This window comes from Notamacropus eugenii, chromosome 1 (assembly GCF_028372415.1).
Source record: "Notamacropus eugenii isolate mMacEug1 chromosome 1, mMacEug1.pri_v2, whole genome shotgun sequence".
Lineage (NCBI taxonomy): Eukaryota > Metazoa > Chordata > Mammalia > Diprotodontia > Macropodidae > Notamacropus > Notamacropus eugenii.
Window position 1 is genome coordinate 596,067,831 of NC_092872.1, and position 23,752 is coordinate 596,091,582.

At 34.1% G+C, this 23,752-nt stretch overlaps 1 protein-coding gene across 7 annotated transcripts in view; it reads right to left on the reverse strand.

Annotated features, from left to right (window-relative positions):
- RALGAPA2 (Ral GTPase activating protein catalytic subunit alpha 2) overlaps window positions 1-23,752 on the reverse strand; it is a 428,361-nt gene that overhangs the window by 338,379 nt on the left and 66,230 nt on the right. For all 7 annotated transcript variants that reach the window (XM_072634579.1, XM_072634577.1, XM_072634576.1 and 4 more), the window contains exons 7-11: window positions 22,899-23,014; window positions 11,898-12,036; window positions 9,806-10,005; window positions 7,804-8,028; window positions 688-861 (exon numbers count right to left, since the gene is read on the reverse strand). In XM_072634579.1, the coding sequence (XP_072490680.1) occupies window positions 688-861; window positions 7,804-8,028; window positions 9,806-10,005; window positions 11,898-12,036; window positions 22,899-23,014 (854 nt within the window). The remainder of the gene's footprint in view (window positions 1-687; window positions 862-7,803; window positions 8,029-9,805; window positions 10,006-11,897; window positions 12,037-22,898; window positions 23,015-23,752) is intronic.

The following is a 23,752-nucleotide window of genomic DNA, read 5'->3' on the forward strand; positions in this document are numbered from 1 at the left end:
TCACCATGAAAATGTTCTTTTAGAAATTACTGCAAACTATTTTTTGAAACAATTGCTTTAGCAATTTCTGTTGTTTGTCAAAAATATGTTGCTCTACTATAAGTGTATCTTCTACAAGACTTCTGGCTGGTATGACAAAAAAAATCAAACACATGGAGCATATAATTTCAACTATATTAACTGCATGATGACAAGCTTACATGTATTTTAGAAAGACTTTTAGGACCTGATACTCAAAATTATTATTTTGTCATTATCTTGCAAAAGCTTTCTCTCAGATGCTTAACAGCTGAACTGATCTGGATACCTTAATGGAGACCACTCTAGCAAAATCATTTCTTTAAAGTCTAACAGCTATGACCCTAAATTCTATTTACATAAATATAAAGGTTAAAAATGTAATGTTCACATGTAAAGCACAAATATAAGAAAATATTTTATTAAACAACCAGCATTAAAGATAGTTCATCCTGAAAGGTAATGTGTTCTAATTTACTAATTAAGGAGTCCTTGCCTTACAGCTCCTTCTTTTAAAGCTCAAGCCCTTTTATGAAACTGCTCACAGTCTGACCATTCACAGGTACCAAAAGCGATGCAGTTTAAAGGAGATAAGACACTGAAAGAAACTTGTCTATTTATTTTCTATCAAAAATGTATTTTGAACTAATGTGGCAAATAAAATAACACCTGTTTATTATCTGTCTCTGTCACTGAAAATCCCAAATTTGCATCATCATCTTGCATAACGTCGTTTTTATCAGGTTCCTCCATGAACAAAGGTTTGTCTTGTAGTATCCACTTTCTATACACTTTGACCACTTTTCTTGTTACGGATATGTCACAGGAAGGCAACAAAAATGCCTGAAATAATAAAAGAAAATTATATTTAAAACATATGTCCATAAATATTCACAAGTCACTGATAATCTGAAAACCATGTAGTTCCACACTAATTTCACATTGTGTGTGCTTAAGTAGATCTGTTGCTCTTGTTCAGTTGCATCCAAGTGTTTTTACCCCACTTGGAGTTTTTTAGGAAAAGATACTGAAATAGTTTGCCATTTCCTTCTCCAGCTCATTTGAGAGATGAGGAAACTGAGGCAAATAGGATAAGTAAGTTGGCCAAGGTCACACAGCTAAGTGTCTGAGACCAGATTTGAACTCAGGAAGATGAGTCTTTCCGACTCCAGGACTTGCATTCTATGAATTGCACTATGAAGTGCCCTTACACAGATCTGTGTGTATGTACACACACACACACACACACACACACACACACACACACACACACAATATTTACTTACTTATATACATATCATATCCTGCCCATGCAATACAAGCTGCTTAAAGGCAGAGAAACTTCTTTTTCTGCTGTTTCTGTATGCCTAGAGTTTTGCACAGTGCCTTGCATACAGCAAGTATTTAAAAAAATTTGATTGAGCTGAATTTTCAGTAAAACACAGAACACACAAAAAAAAAAAGGAGTAAAAAGAAGCCCCTCTCTCTCCTTTAGGACATGGCAGAAAGTAGAGAGCGGTGAGCTCCTTTCAGATTTTTCATTTAAGAAGGATGCCCAGAGCAGCCACAGTATTATTTCCCATCAGGCTGCACTCTCAGGAGTTTATCAATGTTCTATGGAATGTCATCTATCCTACAAGATTACATCAACCCTGAAACTTACACCTTCACAGAATCTCCTGCCACTGGGGCTCCTCCTTGCCTCTAATTGGAAAAAGTAGAAAGTAGAGAGAGGAGACCTCTTCCTACCCCCTCCTTTTTTAGTTTCTTTTTATGTATTGTCTCCCTCAATAGATTGTGAGTTCCCCAAGGACAGTGACTGTCTTATTCCTTTCTTTGTATCTGAAACTGCCACCAGTCAGGTCCAGGTCCTCATCACTTCAACTTGAATCATTATAACAGCCTGCTGATTATCCTCTCTGCTTCAAATCTCTTCCCATTCTAGTTCTATCAGCTGTGAATTTGATCTTTCTAAAGCAAAAGTCTGATCAGGTCACCCTTCTATCCAATAATCTCCACTGGCTCCCTATTACCTCCAAAATCAAATATCAAATGCTCTGTTTGGCATTTAAAATACTTTCTAACCTCTCCTCCTCCTAGTTTTCCACTCTTCTTATACTTTACTCTCTCACCCACACACTCTGCCAACCAGTGACACTGGCTTCCTTGCCATTCCTTATATGGACCCAACAACTTCCAACTCCAGGCATGTCCCCACTATGTGGAATCATTTCATTCTTCTTCTCAGTCTTCTGATATAGTACCTGGCTTCTTTCAAATCCCAGATAAAATCCTACCTCCTACAAGAAGCCTCTGTTCCAGTCACCATTAGTGTTAGTGCCCTCTTTCTTTTGATTATCTCCAATTTATCCTGTATATATCTTGTTAGCACATCTTCGCATCTCGTGTCCCCCATTAGACTGGGAGCCCCTTGAGAGCAGAGATTGTCTTTTGCCTTTCTTTGTATTCCCAGCACTTAGCACGGTTCCTGTCATAGTTCATGGTTAATAAATGTTCTTTTGCTGACTGAAGAGTGCTATTATATGGAAGCAAGAGAACTCTAAAATGAGAGGGTTGGACTAAATGGCTTTATAGCTCTAAATTTATGATCCTATGATCTTGTAATCCTGATACAAAATACAAGTCTCCAAAGAACTGAAATGAATATTACATAGAAAGCAATAAAAGGGCAATAAAAATAGTAGATGGAAGCAGGATGCAATATGTAACCAATGTGAAACTTCAAAGAAGAAAAGAAGTAAAATAAAATACATCACCAGAAAAATTATAACAGTAAGAGATGATGAACTAGTCATGTGGCAAGGGGGAAGGCTAAAAGGTGGAGAGGAACAATGCTTTACTGGTATCCTTACAACGTTCACAGAAACTAAGGAAATCCTTCAGGATATAAGACTGACCCTTATGACAAAACTATGGAAGGACATAGACAAGAGTCACACTGAATGGGCCAGACAGATGGATTGCCACTGATATGGATGGAGGGAACATACAAATTGATGAGATCACAGATCCATTTGAGTAAAGTTGAGACCCACTTTGCACTTGAAAGAATAAATTATAAGAATCTACTTCATAGGTCTGGTCACAAATCATTGGCCAAATCCTCAAAGCAAATAAAACTAAACATCAAAGAAAGTTGTTCAGTTTTTTTCAGTTGTGTCTAACTCTTTGTGACAGCATTTGGGGATTTGACAGAGATACTGGAGTGGTTTGCCATTTCCTTCTCCAGATCATTTGACAGACGAGGAAACTGAAACAAACAGGGTTAAGAGATTTGCCCAGGATCACACAGCTAATAAGTATCTGAGGTCAGATTTGAACTCATAAAGACGAATCTTTCTGACTCTAAGCCTAGCAGCACTCCATTCACTGTACCACCCAGTTGCCCATTAAAGAAATATATTCACTATTTAAACAAGATGACTAATGGAAAAAAAAAAACTATAGTAGTCATATTTATATGGTACTCAAGGTTTATGGTAAGGATATATGTTTTTTGCTCTGATGAAGATATGGCACTTCTAGTAATAAAATATATTTGGATGGGATCTAGCAAGATTCCAGTATACAAATTAATCAATCATTGGTAACTATACTCTTAGAGTGGTTACTTGGAACTTCTCTTTAATGGATGAAAACACTTATTCTCTTATTATATTAAGGAATTTTTAGAAATTCCCCAATCTGGTTCCCATCTATCTTTTATATACAAATATTTAAAGCCCACTTGAATTGTAGGGAAAACAAAAAATTAATAACGATTAAGCGCTATATACCAGCAATGCTGTAGTCAAATAAATGATCATTTGATTTGGCTTAAAATAAGCAAATATTTATTATACCATCCAGTTCAAAAAAGGTATTTAAAAATGAAAATCCCTTCAATGATGAGTAACACAATATGGAAAGAATAAAGCAATCTGAAAGCTCTAAGCACCCTGGTTTAAGCAGATCCAAAGAACCAAAATGAAATTATGAGATAAAACTTAATTTTATCCAGAATGATTAATGCATAAAAGTGACCAAAAAAATGAAAAGAACAGCAAAATTAATGGTGCTGTGTTATTGTTGTTGTTTTACATTATGCTTGGAATCAGAGAGGAAAACAAGACAGGGATAGGCAAGTCATCTGAAGAGAATGTAAAAGGAGGTCAGAGGTGAAAGGGTATACTAAACAACTTTGTTTCTTTTCCTCTACCAAGGTGAATGATCTTCAGACTTAAACAGTGGATTAAAACTTCTTGAAAGAAACCCAAAATAAGTAAAGACATAGAGAAATCTAGTTATCCAAAACAATCAAGTTCTCTGATCCATGTGAGTTATACATATTTGAGAGTATTGAAAAATATATACCATTGGGACTGTTTAACTAAAATCAATAATTATAACAATCTGTGGAACATGGTCCTCTACAATCCCGCTAATCCAATGACTTATCATGACAAAGAGATAATTCTGAACCTGTAAAGATTCTGCCAGAGATTCTAACGAAGCTGGAAAGACTGAATACAAGTTTTAAGACAGACTCTATGGGCTGTATAAGAATCGATCTATCTACCTACAGGGTTGCATTAACAGAAGTTTCAACATTGGATGATGAGGTTTTCTGGCCATAATAACCCATGAAAAAGATTAAAATACAAAACAGCTCAGTCTTGAGTAGGTTCTTCCATTTCTATGCTGATGGCAGCAAAACGTCAAAAAAAAAAAAAAGGCAGGGGGGGAACAAAGAGGACTAAGAATTGCATTCTTCTTAGACATTCACAAACATCTGCCTGTTTGGTATTATTAATTTGCAAACTTTGTTCAACACACTATTAGTGGAAATGGACCACGTCCAAATTCACAAAAATAACAGTAACAGCTAAATGGCTTCACAAGTTCTATTCAAAAACAAGCAAACAAAAGACTCAGCAAAGTTAATTACATGGTATGTTCAAAGGCAACAAGAAATATAATTTCATCTCACCTAGAGGTACCACACTGTACATTAGTAAACTGACCACAATAAAGATAACAGCTGCTTATTTGCCAATCTCTATGTTGGAGGTTGAAAAAGTAGGAAAATTCTATAATACATTAACTAGATTTTTCACTGTAAGTCAACACATACATATCTTGGTGACATAAACAAGGTGATCACAGAAGAACAGAAAAAAGATTGTATGGGCAGACACTATACAAGACAAAGAAATGAAAAACAACAAAGGCACATAGACCACTTAGAAACCTAAGACAGTTGGAAAGCACTGAATGTGTGGGGGATACAGTGACACAAAAGAAATGAAACTGATTATATCTCAACAGTAAGGAAACAAGTTATTTACTGCTTTGAGAATACTATTTGAATCTATCTAGGCAGCTAGACCTTTAATTAGTCAGTCCATCAATAAAAATGTATTAAGTGAAAAACCTGCAAAGACTTATCTGAATTGATGCAAAGTGAACAGAACCAGGAGGTTATACACATTAATAAGCAATATTGTTCGATAAAGGGCTTGATAAAATGACTTAGGTATTCTTGGCAATACAATGATCCAAGAAAATCCCAAAGGACTAATGATGAAGCACACTATATACCTCCAGAGAAAGGACTGGTATTGTTTTGAGTACAGACTGACGCATGCTAATTTTCACTTTCTTCCATTCTTTTATTTGAGTCTTCTTGTACAAAATGACTAATATGGAAATGTTTTATATGATTGCACATGCAGGGGGGAAAGCAGGGAAGGAAGGAAGGAGGGATAGAATTTGGAACTCAAAACTTAAAATGATTTTAACGTATAATTGAAGGGAAAATAAAATATATATTTTTTAAAATGTGTTAAGTGCTAGTCAATAAAAATGTATAAAGAGACAAAAGAGAGTTCCTGCTTCTGAGGAGCTCACAATCTACTGAGAGATAATAAGCAAACAAATATACACAAACAAGCTATATACAGGATAAATAAGAAATAATTAACAGAAGGAAGTCCTAGAAATTAAGAGGGGCTGGGAAAAGTTTCCTAAATTAGATGGAATTTTAGTTGGGACTTGAAAGAAATCAGAAAGGTCAGTAGATGAAGATGAGAAGGAAGAGCATTCCAGATATGGGAGACAGCCAGAGAAAATGCCCAGAGCCAAGAGAGGAAGTGTCTTGTTCATGGTACAGCCAGGAAGCCTATGTCACTGAATTGAAGAGTATGTGACAGGGATTAAGGTGTAAGAGACAAGAAGGACAGAAGAAGGTTAGGTTATGAAGGGTTCTGAATACCAAAGGAGCATTTTGTGTCTTCCTAGAGTTATGGAGCCTAGAAATATATTTAAGAGACGTTGCAAAAGTGTAATTGGCAGGATTTGGCCACAGATTGAAAATGAAAAGTGAGAAACAGTGAGGCATCAAGGAAAATGCCTAGATTGAAAGGTCAATCAGTTCCCAGGTCCTGTTGATTTTTTACCTCCACAATATATCTGGCATCCTTCCCATCCTTTCAGTCCCCTATGAAATCACCCTGGTACAGTCATATCTTTTCTTACCTATACTACTCCAAAATTGATCTTCCTTCTTTTAAATCTACTCCCTTCTCCAGTACATCTTTCACAACACTGTCCAAAAAATCTTTATGCATCACTAATCACATGATTCCTCTACCCCAAAACCTGTCATGACTCCTCACCAAATTTCTCAGAGCATATTGCCTGGGCCTCTCCTATGCATGCATAACATTCTTATTTATATTATAATTATTTCTGGACATTTATTTTTCCCATTAGAACTTTAAAATCCCTGAGAACAAGGTCAATGTCCTATCTATCTTTGCACATCAGTATCTAGCAGACATCCTTTAGATGACATGATTAATAAGTATGTGCTAGGCAAAACTTGGGACAAACTATACAGAGCTGCTCTCTGGTGCTACATGTGGTAAGGCAAGACAAGTGCAAGCTCTGGCAGTTCTGATAATGTTTTAGGATAGTGCACACGCACATGTGTGTGTGTGTGTTCACATGCACATGCACATGTGTGTGACCCAGAAGCAAACATCACTGACTTCATTCAGGCTCATCTCCAAAAGTTAGCAACCACATGATGAATTCTTCGGCCAGAACAGCTCACGAAAGCCTCTTAACAATAATAACAACGATGGTCACATGGCAGCAGTACTTCACATTTACATACGACTTTAAGGTCTATTATTTGGTTTTTCCACAGCAACCCTCTGAGAAACACAATGTAAATATTATTTCCTCCATTTAACAGATGAGGAAATTTATTCTCAAGATGAAGTGATTTCCCTGATTACAAATCTTCGTGTCAGAGGCAGAACCAGAATCCAAGTTTTCTGATATCAAGGCCAACACTCTTTCATTAAAATATAATGTGTCTTTTCTGCTATGACATTTAGACTGTAACATGTATCAGTATGAGGAGTCTTCATACCAATAAAACAGTGGATTTTTTAAAGTACTAAAAGACATTAAGAGGCAAAAAAGAAGATAACATTACCTCAGTATTATAGCATTTAGTCAAGGAACAAAAATCTGGAAGGCCATTCACCACATACACACACACACAAACATACTTGTACACACACAGTGTGTGTAACAGTTTTATTTATAAGGCATTTGAAAATTATACATCAAGAAATAAAAATTGCATAGGAATAAATTATAAGGATCCCTTTTTAGTTACTTCATCACTATATTGTTTTTAGACTCATCACCTAATACAGAAATGAAATTAAGAGCCTTTCTAAACACAAAGAACACACATACACTACTAACCTGACGAAATACTTCATTGATAAAGTTGACATAACCTCGTGTAGATAAGAGAATTCGCTGAACCATTTCATATACCGTCCGATGCTCTTCTTCAATGCTACAAAGGCTGGAATTACTAAGTCGTCGATCAGACAAAGTACTGTTGTTAGAATGATATTTGTCCTGTTCACATGGCCCACTAACTTCCAACTCAGAAGCTTTCTCTTGTACCATTCCACCAACATTCTAGAAAAAGAATAGTTGCAACTTGCTGAAAAAGCTTACAAGCCATAAAAACAAATTTTTAAAAAACTAAGATATTTGTTTTTTAAAGGAATTTAGATTACTATCAAGTTTCTGTTCCTGTTCAAGTTCCAGGGAAATCACCAAAACTGTAATTCCAAAACAACTTTCAGTGAAGACCTAAGTAGTCTCTATAGCTTGCACCTTACTTATCAAATGCCTAATTTATAATCTATCCCTTCCCCTGCTGCAATTATATTTATCTCTCAGGGAAATCATTAGCTAATTGAGGATCTATAGGTATGATCTATATTATTATTATATATAATATATATAATTACATAGTATAAGATATATTAACCTATAGCTATAAAATTATAAATGCAAAAACGCAGGTGGAACGGATTGTTAATCAACTGGAGTTACTATAAAAATTGGACACTGAACAGCCTCCAAGCAAACAATGACTTGAAAACCTTATGTTTGGTCCATAACACTGTGATAAACCATTTGATCCACAGGAATGGGTGACAATAAAATCAAAAAGATCTTTCATGGGGGGGGGCAGGCAGACTATGAATTTGATGTCCAAATGCTGTAGTTTCATTGTCAAAGATAAGGAAAAGTTTTCAATATGTATAAGTTGACGCATTTTTCTCATGGACTCACTGTCCTGTTTTCATTCTTAAATTCTCCTGGGCTGATATGGCTTAGTTAGCTCTCTTTGCCAAGTTTTCTGTATACTTATTTTTACCTCCACTGTTTCTCACTGTTTTGTGGAATGATACTGTCTATAATCTTACAACATCCTTCTTTGTAAGAGGTTACAAAAGAGCTTATTTTCTTAACCATTGTTGCCCTTTGTTACCATCTCTCTCTACTAGGCAAGGAAATCAAATGTCTTCTGGATGAGGAAATTTCTAGGCCCCTTTTAGTCCTTATGAAAGGAAAGAGGAAATGAATGTGTTGTAAATAAAAGACAAAAAAGGAAGTATGCATCCTTGGAATCAACAACCAAGGAAGTAAGATCCTCTGACTACAAATACAGTTTATGGCAAAGTAAATTTAAATTATAAATGGAGGCAATGACCATACCAACGAGCTGGTTCCACTCTGTTTTGGCAACATGGAAATTACTTGGCCCACACTGGAAAGGTTAAGTACAACACTATAAATGATTATTATCTAGCTCCTTAGTATCATGTGGGTTAAGATAAACTACCCAGCTCAAGTGTGAACATTAATCCAAGATAGAATTTAGTGCATAAATGTTTTCTGATTTGATGTCCACCCCTTACATCTCACTCAAGCATATATTTCAAGAATATGCTTCTAATAAAATACATTTCAAAAGTTGTATTATTTTCTGAATACTGGCAGAGGGATGTCAAAGGGCAAAAAATAATGGCGATCTCTAATTGTGACAATTTTGTAGCCTGACAAACCTTCTGGAATCAAGGAAGAATCAGATAGTATTTGAAAACGTGTGTGTGTGTGTGTGTGTGTATGTATGTGTGTGTGTTTGTCCTTTGTTCTCAAAGAGGCCCATGACATCAAGATGATGACATGACTTGCAGTCATGTAAAATCTCCTTAAGAGAGGGACTGATCTTTCTAAATGCATACAGAGTCATGCATAGCACAACTCTGTCATAACTATTTCTGGTTCTCGCACCAGTCAGCCCACCTCCCAAAAAAATTCAATTCAAAATTCCTTTAGCTGTTTATGTTACTTGGGTAGAAAAAAAGAAGAAAGTGAGAACAAATGATTAATAAAATACCTGGATGATTTTAGGCAATACTTCTCCTCCATTTTTAGTGTTCTGAGTTGTAGTTAGGTATTTCTTTTCCAGAAAAAATGTTACAATCCACTTAATAAAAGCAACACGAGCTGCCATATATGGAATTTTTGTGCTATAAGTATTTTCATTGTTTCGAGTTGCAGTAACATATATTGGTTTTGGTCTTGAATGGGGGATGTCTGGTAATGTAAAAGAGTACACAATCTAGTTAAGTAAAACACAACTACAAGTGAAAATAAATATTTGCATTTGATACATATATCTAAATTATAAAGCTGTTATACTGATCTGGTGTAGAGATTTCTTGATTCTGACACTCTCAAATCTCATTTTTTAAAGTAGTACTTTTTGATAGCACTATCATTGTCTCCATATTAGGTTTCGATTAAGAAATAATTTTGCATCTGAATTACCCATCTATTTGTTTTTAAACTATATTGTTGTATCAATACAAATAGTAGAGTTAACATGACGTCTGACACAGTAAATTCAGTTACTGTGTTCTTCTCTGAGCCCTTTTTAAGACTTAAAATGTAAGTACCTAATAAAACACATTAACCAAATTTACTGATTGTTAATTTGCTAACATTTTTCCTGGCAGCAGAATCTATTAAAATGGAAGGCATTTCACCTAATCACTAGATGACAGTTTTGAAAAGTTTTGTTTTATTTTTAATCTAACAAACCTTCTGGAATGTCAGCCAAATACATATACACAATTTTTTCTGCCCTTTTCTTCTCTACCATAGATCTAAACATGGAAATAGCTTTGAGATAATACCTGACATATGCAGTTATCTATCTACCATGATAATATTTCTGAATATGACTATAGTTATACATGGATACAGAATCTGTCATTTCATAAGCAAAGCTTCTATATAAAGCAAATATATCTTTTAAAAAAAATTGACAGTATAAAAATGCAATAATAGGTAAGTAAAGTCTCAGTCTACCCTTCCCTCCCCCCCCATACTTTAGAGATCCTCAAGTCTAATTCTAGGGAAGAAGAAAAGAAAATTAGGGAAGAGGAAGGCAAAGTAACTGACATAAGGCTATTCAGCAAGTTCATATCAAATTGGTGATTAAAATAAAAAAACAGATCTCGAGGCTCTCAGGTAAGTATTATTTCCATTACACTAGAACAGTTAATCAAGTTCTACTCTCCAAACAACATTTTTCCTTGTTCGTTCTATAAATAACCCAATGTTTAAAGTAATACTACATCATTCCAGGGACATTAAAAGGATGGACTACTCCTTGACCCCCGATATCTCCTTATGATTTATTTTCAAAAGTACCTTTGAAATTAATTTTAAATTTATTTCATGAATATAAAAATGTCTAGAGTAGGAATGAAGGGGTGAGTATACAATAAAGATATGCCTGTGATCTGCCTCCACACAGTGGGATGCTTCCTCAAACTTCATGGGGAAAACTTTGAAAGCTAGAACAGAAATGTTTTCAACTATCTCTCTCAATGCATGGGATCAGCTAGTATGCAAATATTCACATATACATACACACACACACACACACACACACACACACACACACACACACACACACACACACACACACACACATAACCCTTCCTCCCCCCATCAAAGCTACTGCTTTTTAGTGTAGGCAGTATTATAATGCATTCATGACTGGTAGTTCTGGATTTTATTATGGGCAACTTATCTGCTTTTTAACCACAAATTTTAATCCCAGGTTGATTTCCTTAAATCACAATATTCTATCACCTGCTATGAGAGGCTCAGGAAATGAAAAGTAATTTTAATATTCCCTAAAGGAAGTAAAATTACAGACAAAAGTAATGCATTCCAAACCAAATATAAATTATTTTTACTTGATCTCCCTTGTGAGAGTATGAATAATTTAAATCTTAGAAGAACATAAATTGCAATTTCTTAGAAAATTCTTTAAAGGTAGAGGTTAAAAAGCATCTAAGTGATTCAACCTTTAATATTTGAACAGTTACATTTTTTAGTTAAAAAGATTTTAATGATGGAAGTTGAAGGAAACTATTTAAAATTCAGTATAAGTGGCTAAAATCACTACTTACCCAGGACAGGCTTGTAGAGGTTGGTTAATTTTGTAAATGACGGAAACAAATGGGGAAGATAATACTTTCGAAACAAAGTAAAAAGAAATTTAAACCCAGTGTCTTGGTTCTCCTTATTCTTCCATTCCAAGCTTGCAGCCTTTGAATATTATATTTAAAAAATAATTTGTAATACATTTTTTCAAATCAACATATAGTAAATTAAAAGACTATCAAAAATTATAAATACCATCACATTAAAGGGACAAGTTAAAAACTAAAACTAATTCAAATGATGGAATCATGATATTTTAACAAAGCCCAAGAGATATATCATGAAAAACTATTTTAAAACAAGTATTTTAGAACTTTTATCAAAAGCTGCCATTTTCTAATATAAGACAATCACAAAGATAGAAATATACCATATACGAATATTATAATTTCATGTTACTTAAATAATATATTTTCCCTTTGTCTGTAACCATTTTTTTTAATCTTTAAAATTGTTAGTAGGAAAGCTAAATTAAAACTAAGATATTTACAGGCAAATAGCATACAGTATTATGGTCTGGTCCATTCCCCAGTCACTATATTTTGCTTCCTACTTCTATGACCTTACCATGATGGTCATACCTTTCTGTAATGCACATTCTCCTCACATTGGTTTCATAAAAGTTTTAGCTTCCTTCAAAGCACAGCTCAGGTGCAACTTATTCCAGGAATTAGCAATATTTTATGCACACTCTGTGTTTATTTAATGGTATATATGTTTAATCTCCCCAGTTAAACATAAGCAACTTGAGAACAGGGATTGTTCTGTTCTTCAAATGTAGGAACTTAACAAATGTTTATTGTTATTTGTTGGAATTAACTTCTTTCAACATTTATTTCAATTTTACCATGAACACATATTCATTACTATAGGCAAAAGCTTTAGAAACTGATATCTAAATGAGTGTCCTAAATATTTTTCTAAATAGTTTAGGATTTTCTAAAAAGTTTTCTAACTATGGACATTCCACAGATTGAGAGAAAACTTTCCTTCATCTTATGCCCCCATCGAGGTTATGTATTACAAATTTCATCTTGTTAGTGGCATTAATATTTATCTCCACAGCACCTAGCATTATGGCTTGTATGTAATACATACCCAATCACTACTTGATAATCCTCAGCAAAATATCAAGGATCAGACTGAAAACATTTGCAACATATTTTCAATAGCCAATACACTACTTAGGAAATGAATATGATGGCAGAATTCTAGATCTAGGAGATCTATTATGGAGAAGCTAGATCAACCTCCTCATTTTACAGATAAGGAAACAGAAAACAGAAATTTAACTTGTCCAGGGGCCACAGAACTAGTTTTTGGAAAAAAGTGAACTAGAATTCAGGCCTGACTGAATAAATTTTTCATACAACAATCTCTTTATTCCTACTTCATGTCACTAAGGTAAAATAAAAATTTAAAGAATTTAAATTTAAAGTTTAAGAACAGGGCTCTAAAAGTTTTGAACTTGTACAGCTTGTATTCAAAAATAAAGTTTCAAGTAAATCACTTGAGGGAATTGAGGGGAAATGAGGGAAAATTTTGAAGCATAAAACATGACATAGGCAAATTTTTACCTACATACTTTGACTAGTCTGCTGTTCACATAGTCCTTTAAGATTTGTAAAATATTTACATGTAATGTTTCACAATAACCCTGTGAAGTAGGTACTAGAGGTACAGATATTATTTTTCCCATTTTGCAGCAGAGGAAACTGAAATTATCTGGTTAAATGACTTGCCCAGGATCGTAGTGCTAATAAGTGTCAGAGGCAATATCTGAACCTGTCTTCCTGATTCCAATTCCAGCCCGGAAGGTACTGGGGCACTCTGCCTTTTAAAAGGGGTTCTTGATCTTTCTAAAGTGTGGCAAAGGTCACATGCTACTGAAGAGAACAGTGATTATTCTTTTAAACACAGCTCTATTTCTAACTAATTACAAACCTTAAACAGCAACAGTATTTTGCCAATCAGTTTATGATGTGTATGTGACTTCGTGATAGACCAAAACATGCTCAAGTACTCTGCCTCACCAGTATTTAAAGTTTAGTAGAGATGTGAAAAAATACAATCAAGCACAAACCCAAATAAAGCACAGAAATAACTTTATAGATCAATGCTATAATGCAAATATAAATCATGGAACAGAGCACTCAAAAAAGAAAAATATTTCCCAATAATCCAAATAAAAATATTTATGTTAAAGAATGTTTTAAAATATTTTACTTTGATTGGGGTTAACTTCTTTTTGATCATGAACCAACCACTCTGGCAGCAAGGTAAAGCCTATAGACTCATCTCAAAATAATATTTCTGAATGCATATAACACATAAGATTACAAAGGAAACTACTTATATTGAAATATAGTTGTCACAAGATCACAAACCCCAGAATAAAAATTCCTGTGTTAGGCAAGATTTAAAACCTATCAACCCTCCACCAAGAAGGTTTTCAGAACGGCAGCTGACAGACTAGAAACTCCTGGATGTCAAGGATGTTTCTTCACTTCAATACTTTCTCTTTCTCTTGGCCTAGGCACAATACCTTGCTTTTAATAAGTACCTGATAAATACTGGATGAATTGAGTGGAATATTTTATTATCAAACTATAGTTCTTATCAACTTCAAGTAGTCTTTCTATTTTGCAAGTACAGGTTCTTAATTTGTGTTTTGGAGGAAGAAAAGGGTTGTTTCTGTTATTTTAGCTTAAGTAAAGATAAAGAAATTATTCCAAGGTAATAACTCAATTTCTATCCAGCACTGGACCAAACTGCTCCTCCTCTTCCTTCAAAAACAAAAAAAAATCCCACATGGAGAGGAGCAGCACAGGATTCCGAACAGAGGGCTGGGTCTGGATTTGGGAAGACATGGGCTCAAATCAAATCTCAGGCACTTACTTGTCATGTGACCCTGGTCACTCAATCTCTCTGTGCTTCAATTTCCTCATCTATAAAATACTAAGATTGGACTGGATACCTCTGAAGTCCCTTCTGACTCTTATTTATATGACTGTATCAGGAAAATTGGAAGGCACATATTATAGGTTAAATTTACAGCCCATGAAAACTTACTGAAATGCTGTTGGTATGGCTCAGAGACAGCATGACAGGACAGAATTCTATACTTACAGTAAAAATAAAACAAAAAACTTGGGTTCAAACCCTGCCTTTTAGGGTTACTTGCTATGTGATCATAGGTAAATCAATTAAAACTCTCTGAGTCTCAGATCCTTTATATCTATAATAGACTGATAATGTCACATGGCTGTAAGACTCAAATAAAAATGAACATAAAGTGTTTTGCAAAATTTAGAGTGCTACATAAATGTTGGTTCTTATTCTACTGAGTTTTTTAATTCAAGAATTACAAGCATGTAAGAGAACATAGTATTTTACTAATGATGTGAAAAGAAAGTAATTAATAGTTACAACTGAAGGTTTTATATTTTTATTTTTAGAATCTAGTTGTGTTCTACTTAAAAGATCTTTTCTAAAAAATATGTGCATGTAAACTTGGATTTCATACGTCTAACGATGGTTTGGATGAGCGCACTTTGTTGTGGTGCTGGGTACGTGTGCTTTGGAGAGACACTGGTCCCCTTCTGCATATGCCCAAATATAAAAGAAATGCCCTAATCAAATCTCCATTAAATAAAAAAATTTAAGAAAACAGATATATCAGAACTAAAGCATTCCAAAGTTTGTAATGGCCAATAAATGCCAGCTCAACATACTGTTTTAAGAAGTACAAGTTACCAACTTCCAAAGACATAAAACTTATATTGAAAAGGGAAAATATGGAGTCAGGAAAACAGAAAAGAAATATTTTTTTTCTGATTGAGGAAGACGATTACCCACCAGCCTCACAATTCAAAATATAAGATATGAATGATTATAATTGTTCTTTTGTTTTCTGCCGAGAAGCTCTAAAGAAAAAGAAAACTAAGGAGGGACTAGATGAAAGGAGAGGAAGAATAGAATAAAGGGGGGGAGGTGTATAGAATAGGATGGAGGGAAATATAGTTAGTCTTTCACAACATGACTATTATGGAAGTGTTTTGTGTGACTATGCATGTCTAACCTATATTGACGTGCTTGCCTTTTCAATGAGGGGAGGTAGAGAGCGAAGAAGTGACAGAATTTGGAACTTAAAGTTTTAAAAATGAATGTAAAAATTGTTTTTATATGTAACTGGGGGAAAATAAAACATTAAATATTTTTTAAAAAATTAACCTGGACAAAATAAAAAAAAAAAAAGCAAAAAAAAAAATAAATACTTTTTAAAGTTAAAAAAAAAAAAAAATTAACCTGGCAAAAAAAAACAAACAACTAAGCCTTTTAACACCTACTGACAACAAAGATTTAAAGTGATCTTACAACAAGCCATATATACATTTAGAAGGTTCTAATATAAAAATATTATCTTCTAACTAAAGAATGAAGCAGTTTCTAACTCAAGGATTTTCTGACTCATCCCTGACTTAGAAACTAACAGTCTACTCAAGATTGAGAATAAAATCTGGGTTAAATAGTGATTAACTTCAGTTAATTATTACTAGAAAAAAATAATGGTGCTCAAGTTATCAACATCTGATTTGTAAATACCCTATATTTTATCAACCCTAAACTTTCTCTTCCTTCTCCATCCTCTGACAATCCTCTGTCACCAATCTCACTTCAGTTAGTCCTATTTCAATTTTCTTTCTAGCTGGCACAAAACTTTTTAATATTCTCTTCCTTAATTACCTGATTAAAAAAACTCTTCTCTCTTTTCCTTTATTCCACTTTCTGAACAACAACAAAAAAATGCTATGATTGATAAACATTAAGACTGGGGAAGTAGAATAGTAATATCAATAAAACAAATCAAATATCTAGAAGATATATTCACATGAGGAACTTCAAGAAAGAGTAGAAAGGAAACATGGTAGGAGCATTTGGATGAAGATGAACAGGAGCAAAAACAGAAGTGATGCTGTTAACATTTGGACAGAAAGATGAAACAGATATATTCAGGAAGTCATGTTTCAGTCAAAAGCAGGGTAGATACTGACTTAATGATTTGCTTTAGTAATCATTTCATCCTTTAGATGGTGAAGTTAACAATACAGAATGCAATTTTGGATCTAATTCTTACCCATCTAAACTTGCTTGCTCAGGTGGAAATGATAAGACCCTTGGTAAGAAGTGATGGCTACATCTAAGAATTTCAAACAGGTCTGTGATAGAAGAGAGTAAATCTTGGCATATCCTGGCATGCTTCTAAGATCTGAGAACAACCTATTTCAAGAGGGTCAGAGAAGGGGGGGGGGGGACGACAGAGTATCACAGGACATAAAATTCCAGGTAAGAAATACCCCTAGGAGAGATGGAGAGTACACAAGAATGACATTTTGAGGATGCAGAGAAAATTCCAATGAAAAGTAAGACACATAAAGAGACAAAAGGGTAAGCACATGGAACTTTGTGGCCAATTTAAAATTTGAAAAGACATACGGAATATGAAAGCAAAGATGGAAAATAAAAGATGATTCAGAAAGTGTGCCACCGTCCAGTATGAAGAGACATGAGCGCAGAAACTTAGAATGAGTTAAAATGAACAAGGAAAGCTAAGTATAAGTCAAACGGAATTTTAATATAACAGGAAAGAAGATCAAAGAAGATATTGGGATAGTTCTCAGGATAGATGAAATGATTACAGCTGATAACAGAAGACTGCTCATCTCTTATTTTGATTGTTTTATCTACCAAAGAGAATAGCCTGCGGGCTAAAAATGACAGAACAGAATGAAATATGACTTGAAGGCAATTTATAAAAGATAAGTAAAAACAAAGATAGCACCTACCTACTCCTGACTCTGAAATGCTGCGATGTGGTGTTTTGTTCCACTTAGGCAACATGTTGCCTAAGTGATGAAATGATGAAATCTATATCCAGAAAAAGTAAAGCCATTGTTTTAACTTATAGTAAACATGATTAAGGACTAGTTCTTCAAACACTAATGTCTTTGAAAGCTATCTCAAAATCTTCTCTATATTCCTTTAATTCTACTAGTTTTCAAATAACTTTGTTTCATTATGTCATCTCTTTCATTAAATCTTGGAGTAACTAGTCATCTTCTAGTGAAGACAGCTACCAAGTAACCCAGTTCCATACATCTACTCCAGCAAAAGCCTAAAAACAATAGGACCATACATAATAATGCTCAGAAAGTGAGAATGAAAATCGTCAATAAGTGACCTGATCCATCAATAACTGAACAAAAAGTCAGCCAGAAGCCCAGAGGCTATGGGAAGGGGCCAGTTATAAAAGTCAGCACCAACATAAGCAAACACAACAAACCCTTTCTGGAGACAGACCAGAAACACCTAGAGCCTGGGAAGCAGTGAATACAGAAAGCTCCTGCAAGAAAGCTCCAAGATGGTGAGAAAGCCACAGCAGGAATCTAGAAAGAGAGGTAGGAACCAGGTCAGATATAGAGGAGCTCTGAGATCCACATCCCTCTATTCTAAGACCTCACAGAGGATCCTGAAAATATGGACTTCTGCATCTCTAAAGTTTGAGGTAGGGGTAACCAAGAGGAGGGGAGGTCAGTGGAGGACAATACAAAAGCATTGAAGGAAACAAAGCCCAGGCCTGGCAGAAAGCTCCCATGCAAAAATGAAGGCTGGAGAGATATATAAATATAAGACACCACTAGCAATAAAAAATTATTATAGATCCAAAGATACCCAAAAATTTAATAGAGAAGGATTAACAACTGCAAGGTGAGACTCAAAGGAAAAAAATTTATTTTCCACAAAGAGCACATGAAAATCTAGAAAAAAAGTAAAGCAGGAAATTTTTTAAATTAAATTAAAACTCTGTAGAAAAGAACTGGAAGAAAAATAAACAACTTAAAACAGAAAGTGATACACTTTTTCCAAGTAACAGATTTCCTGAAAATAACTTTCCAAATAGAAATCAACTCTATGAAACAATTTTTAAAAATTAAAAGATTGAAAAAAAAGATGAAAATATAAGGTATATGATATCAAAAATAACTGAACAGAAATCAGATCAATGAGAGACAACTCTTAAATGGTAATTCTTAAATTAGCCAACTCTCTAAAATCATCATTTTCAAAGTCTGTATATCAAGAAATGAAATGAACTGAAAATTGTCCATATCTACTAGAACAAAAGGACAAGGTGAAAATACAAAAAACCTCAGTAAAATCATAACCAAAATCCACAGCTTCTAAATTAAAAAAAACAAAAACACTATCAGTAGTCAGAATGAAAGTAAATACCAAGGAACCAAAGTTGGGATCACAAAAGACTTGAAAGTTTCTGCTATAAATGAGAGGCGATTTTGGAATATGATATCCTAAAAAGCAAAGGTTAATACACTTAGAACCAAGAGTAATTTACCCTGAAAATAATTATGATCCTACTGGGGAAAAAAATCAGACACTTTATGAAACAGAGGATTTTCAAGCATTTGTGATAAAAAGATCAGAACTGAGTAGGTAGTCAGAAATGCAACAAAAGTCAAGAGAAGCTTAGAAAGGTAAATTCATTTAAAAATTGGAAGGGATTATAAAATGATGAAGTGCTAGCATTCTAATAGAAGCAGAAGAAACTGGTGCCCTGTAGGAAATTAAGGATGTAAAAGGAGTTAAATAAGAAAAACAGATTTCTTTTGATTCTGTTCTGATTCTGAAGTAGAGAAGGAAAAAATGGGGTAAAAGGAAGATCCAAGAGTAGAAAGGAGAAAAACAAGAGAACTTACTATTTTTATAAGTGGGATATATGTGAAAGTTTAAAAACAGAGGGAGAGATGAGGGCAATGATCATTAAAAGGACAACACTCATATCTAAACTGAACAAAGAAAGTTTGAACATATGGAAATATGTATGTACACATAGGCACCTACTATAGTATAAAAATATCAATCTCAACAGGGAAACAGACAGAGATAGGGTAAGGTGGAGTTAAGTGGGGGATAACATCAGGAAGGGAAAAGCCACAAGCAAAATAAACCCAAATTTCCTAGGATGGATCCTGAAGGGGAGATTAAAAGAGAAAAAAAACAAAAAAAAAACTGAGAAATGATATAAATGTGATGGAATATTACTGAGCTGTAAGAAAAGACTAAAGATGACTTTAGGAAAAATTGCAAAGCAAGAAATGATGTAGAGTGAAATGAACAGAACCAGGAGAACAATTTATACAATGATACCAATATTGTAAAGAAAAACAAGTTTGAGAGACTTAAAAACTCTGACCATTAGTTCAGATGACTTATGATGAAAGCATATTATAACCTAACTCCTGACAGAGAGGTATAAGACTCAAGGTATGGAAAGACATATACATATATGAATGTGGCCACTACGTGAAACTGTTCTGCTTAATTCTGCTTATTTGTGACAAGACTGAGGTGTTAGTTTTGAAATAGTTAGAATGATTCTTTTTTTAAAAAATTGACATTACTTACAAAATATTGATTTTGTTCCGTAACAGCCTAAGTCATGATTCTTTGTCTCTGAACTTAATTCAGAAATTTAGCCAGCTTGTAATGAGTTAAGTTTAGAAATCCAATTCTCCTGTTAACCACTGTTCTTTTCTTGTGTCAAGAAATCTATGACCCTGAAAGGACATTAGGGAAACTGGCCTAGCATTTTCATACCACCAAGCGTGTCAAGGATGACTGGTTCAGAACCCAAAGAAGTCTAGTTTGCTGTCTCTGTCCTCACAGATGCAGTGAGACTCAAACAATGAAAATTTCTTAGTCACAGGAGGGAAGGAGGGGGTTCTTGCTAGCCCTCATTCCCAATTTCCATCTAGTCGTATTTTCTTCCATCTATGATTCTTCCTATTTTCTGTACTTCCCAAAACTAAAAAGTGCTATTAACCCCATAAGCTTTCCTGGGGAAGCTAAAATCCTATTTATTGGCAAATTCATACTTTACTAAGAAACTGATCATGCATTGAACTTTGTGCCTCAGTTTACCTTAATTGGTTTTAATTTCTACAGTTTGTCATTTCTCCCTGCCCCCCTCCACCAGTTTTTCATTGGGATAGAGGAAAGAGAAAGGGAATAGCAAAAGTGATCAAGTAATGGAAAAAGGGATCACTGAAATTTTCTTTAAATGCATATATGAACACAGAAAAAAGTCAAGAAGGATGTGATAACAAAGCAGTTTTGAAAGTAATGAGTTGAATTTATTATATACATTTAAAAAATAGGTAGTATGGAATAGAGTTATGGTTTCATGTTCAATTCTCTTTTTGTGTTCTACTTTGTATACTGATATGCTGTATATATATATACAGCATATCAGTATACATATATGCATATACATATAGGAGGATGTCAGTTAAATTCAAAACAAAATATTAAATTAAAAATCTCAGTGAAATTGCATGCCCTACTTAGAAATAGTGATTATATTGTGAAAATCAAACAACAATCTTGTATTTTATGTATAATTCCACTCTGTAATTGATTCTATTCTATAACATAATTCCGTATTTTATAAGCCTTTTCTTTGTTTCTGAGTGAAGTTCATAAGTTCACAAATTTAGTCTTCTTCTCTCAAGTTAGATGCCAAAAGTTTAGTCTCCCTATCAATCATTTTTAATCAAAGAAAAACTGAGCTAAATTTAGAGGTTCAACACTTTCATAAACACTTTAACTCTAAGGGAATTTTTATCTCAGCACCACCTGAAAAATTACTTTGTGTCAAGGAAACTTTTATCCCTCATAACTTTTTATCTCCCATGGCATCTGTGTATTGTCTTTTAGGGCCTACAAACTGACCTGGCCCCATCTTAGCCCATTCTTGTCAATTAAAAGTGAATCTTATTTCATTCCCATGAGCTAGTGAGTCTGGTCCACTATCAAGAGACTCAGGATGCACTCGAGTCCCATGAATCAATAAAGCACTGCTCTAAGACACAGAAAAAGGTGGTCCTGGTCCCACGTGTAGGTATGTCCACGTTCCTTAACGTAACCAATCATAACTCCTCAACTCCATGATGCTGCAAACCCTATAATCAATTGCATTATTTCCTCACCTAGCCTGTTTTGTTCTTTGTTCTATGTTTACAAAAAGGAGCTACATCTCCATCTCAGGATCTTCTGGCTGAGGCAGTCATTAGGAACCCACTTTATTATTAGGTTCCCTGCTAATAAACTATTATCTTCCTTGGAGAATACGTGCCTCAGTCTACCTGTGTCAAATTCTGCTTGCAACAGTACAAACTAGTTAATGTTTCAGCTTATCTGTCTTAATTTTTTAAATTCCATTTTTAGTTTTCATAAATATTCAGTAGAAACTCATTTTATTCTTTTGTTTAATCACATCTAAAGGAAACTTTGCCTTTATGAGGTCACAACTAATACCATCATTCATTCAACAACTATATACAATATAACTTCAGGTACCAAAAAGGAAAAATCAGCAGTTTCCTGAATACTGCCTTGTACATCTAAAGCTATAAAATGACAGCAAATGTCTGTTATGTTACTTCTGATAGTTTTATTTTTAAATGCTAAGGTGGACCATATAGGAGGAAATGTTATTTTAAAGAAGATAAATAAAATAGCTAATGTAGCAGGAATTTGACAAATATTTGTAAATCCACAGGGCTAACCATTTAAAAAAATCGATACCTTTAAATTCCAACTTGGTTACATATTACTTAGCCAACTGAAATCATTGATTTGAATGTTAGATAACATTTAAGCTAACTTTTTCATTTTGAAAAAATTATGTTTACCATACCTTTGTTGAAGTGATTGTATGATATTACTGTTAAGACTGTTTCATAAAAGTATTATGTGAATAATGCTTAATTGAAGTATGTGAACTAACAACAACTAATATCTGAGTATAAGAACAAATTAAATTCTCTTTCTTCTCTACAGCCAAAATATACAAGTTTTCAATTGCATAGTATTTTTACAGTTCTTACCTGAATAACCATATATCTCAATAACACCTGAAGAAAAAAGCAGGTTTGGTCATCACCAATTTTTTCACCTGATACAGCTGGCAAGAGTGGACTTATTTCTTCAGGATGTATCTTTGCTAAAATGTGAATAATTCAATTTCATTAAAGTTAAATTTTAATAAGGAAACAGAAAGCAAGGAATTCAGAGTTATAACAATTAAAAAAAAATAAACTGCTAATCCTAGGGCATATAGGCTGATTTAAATGCCTTCCCAGTACAAAAAACTTCTGCATCTTCACTTCTATTTATCCATTCTTAATACTGCTAATTTTACTCATGCAACCACATTTTTTAAAGACATTTCTTTCACCCTGAAAAAGAAAAAACATCATCGATTTCTTTTTTGCTTAAATTTTCAGGAGTTAATTGCCCAACCCCTAGACCTCTTTAGATTGGTTCTAAACTGAAGGCCCTCATGAGTGAGAAGGGATGCAGAAGGTAGTAAAGTTTGTATGGGAAAATGCATTTGATACAAAGTCAATGTTCTGTCCTTAAGTAAATGTACTAGTAGCACGAATTATCTATGAATACTCCATGAATACTTCCTAACAGCCTCCCTTGACACTCAGACCTGATATAAGGGCAAGTGGGCCACAGTGGAAAATTACAAAGATGAAGCTGAACAAAGCAATAGGACTTAGCTTAATGGAAGCTTGACACCACATAAAGGTACAATATTGTAGCCAAATGTCCCTCTAGACCAAAAAATAGCTTATAAAAATATATTTCTTTTAAGAACCCAGGGCCTACTATGAAGAACTGGTTTCTTCAGTATGCTAGGCCCCAAATACTAAAGGCCCTAGGGCCACAAACT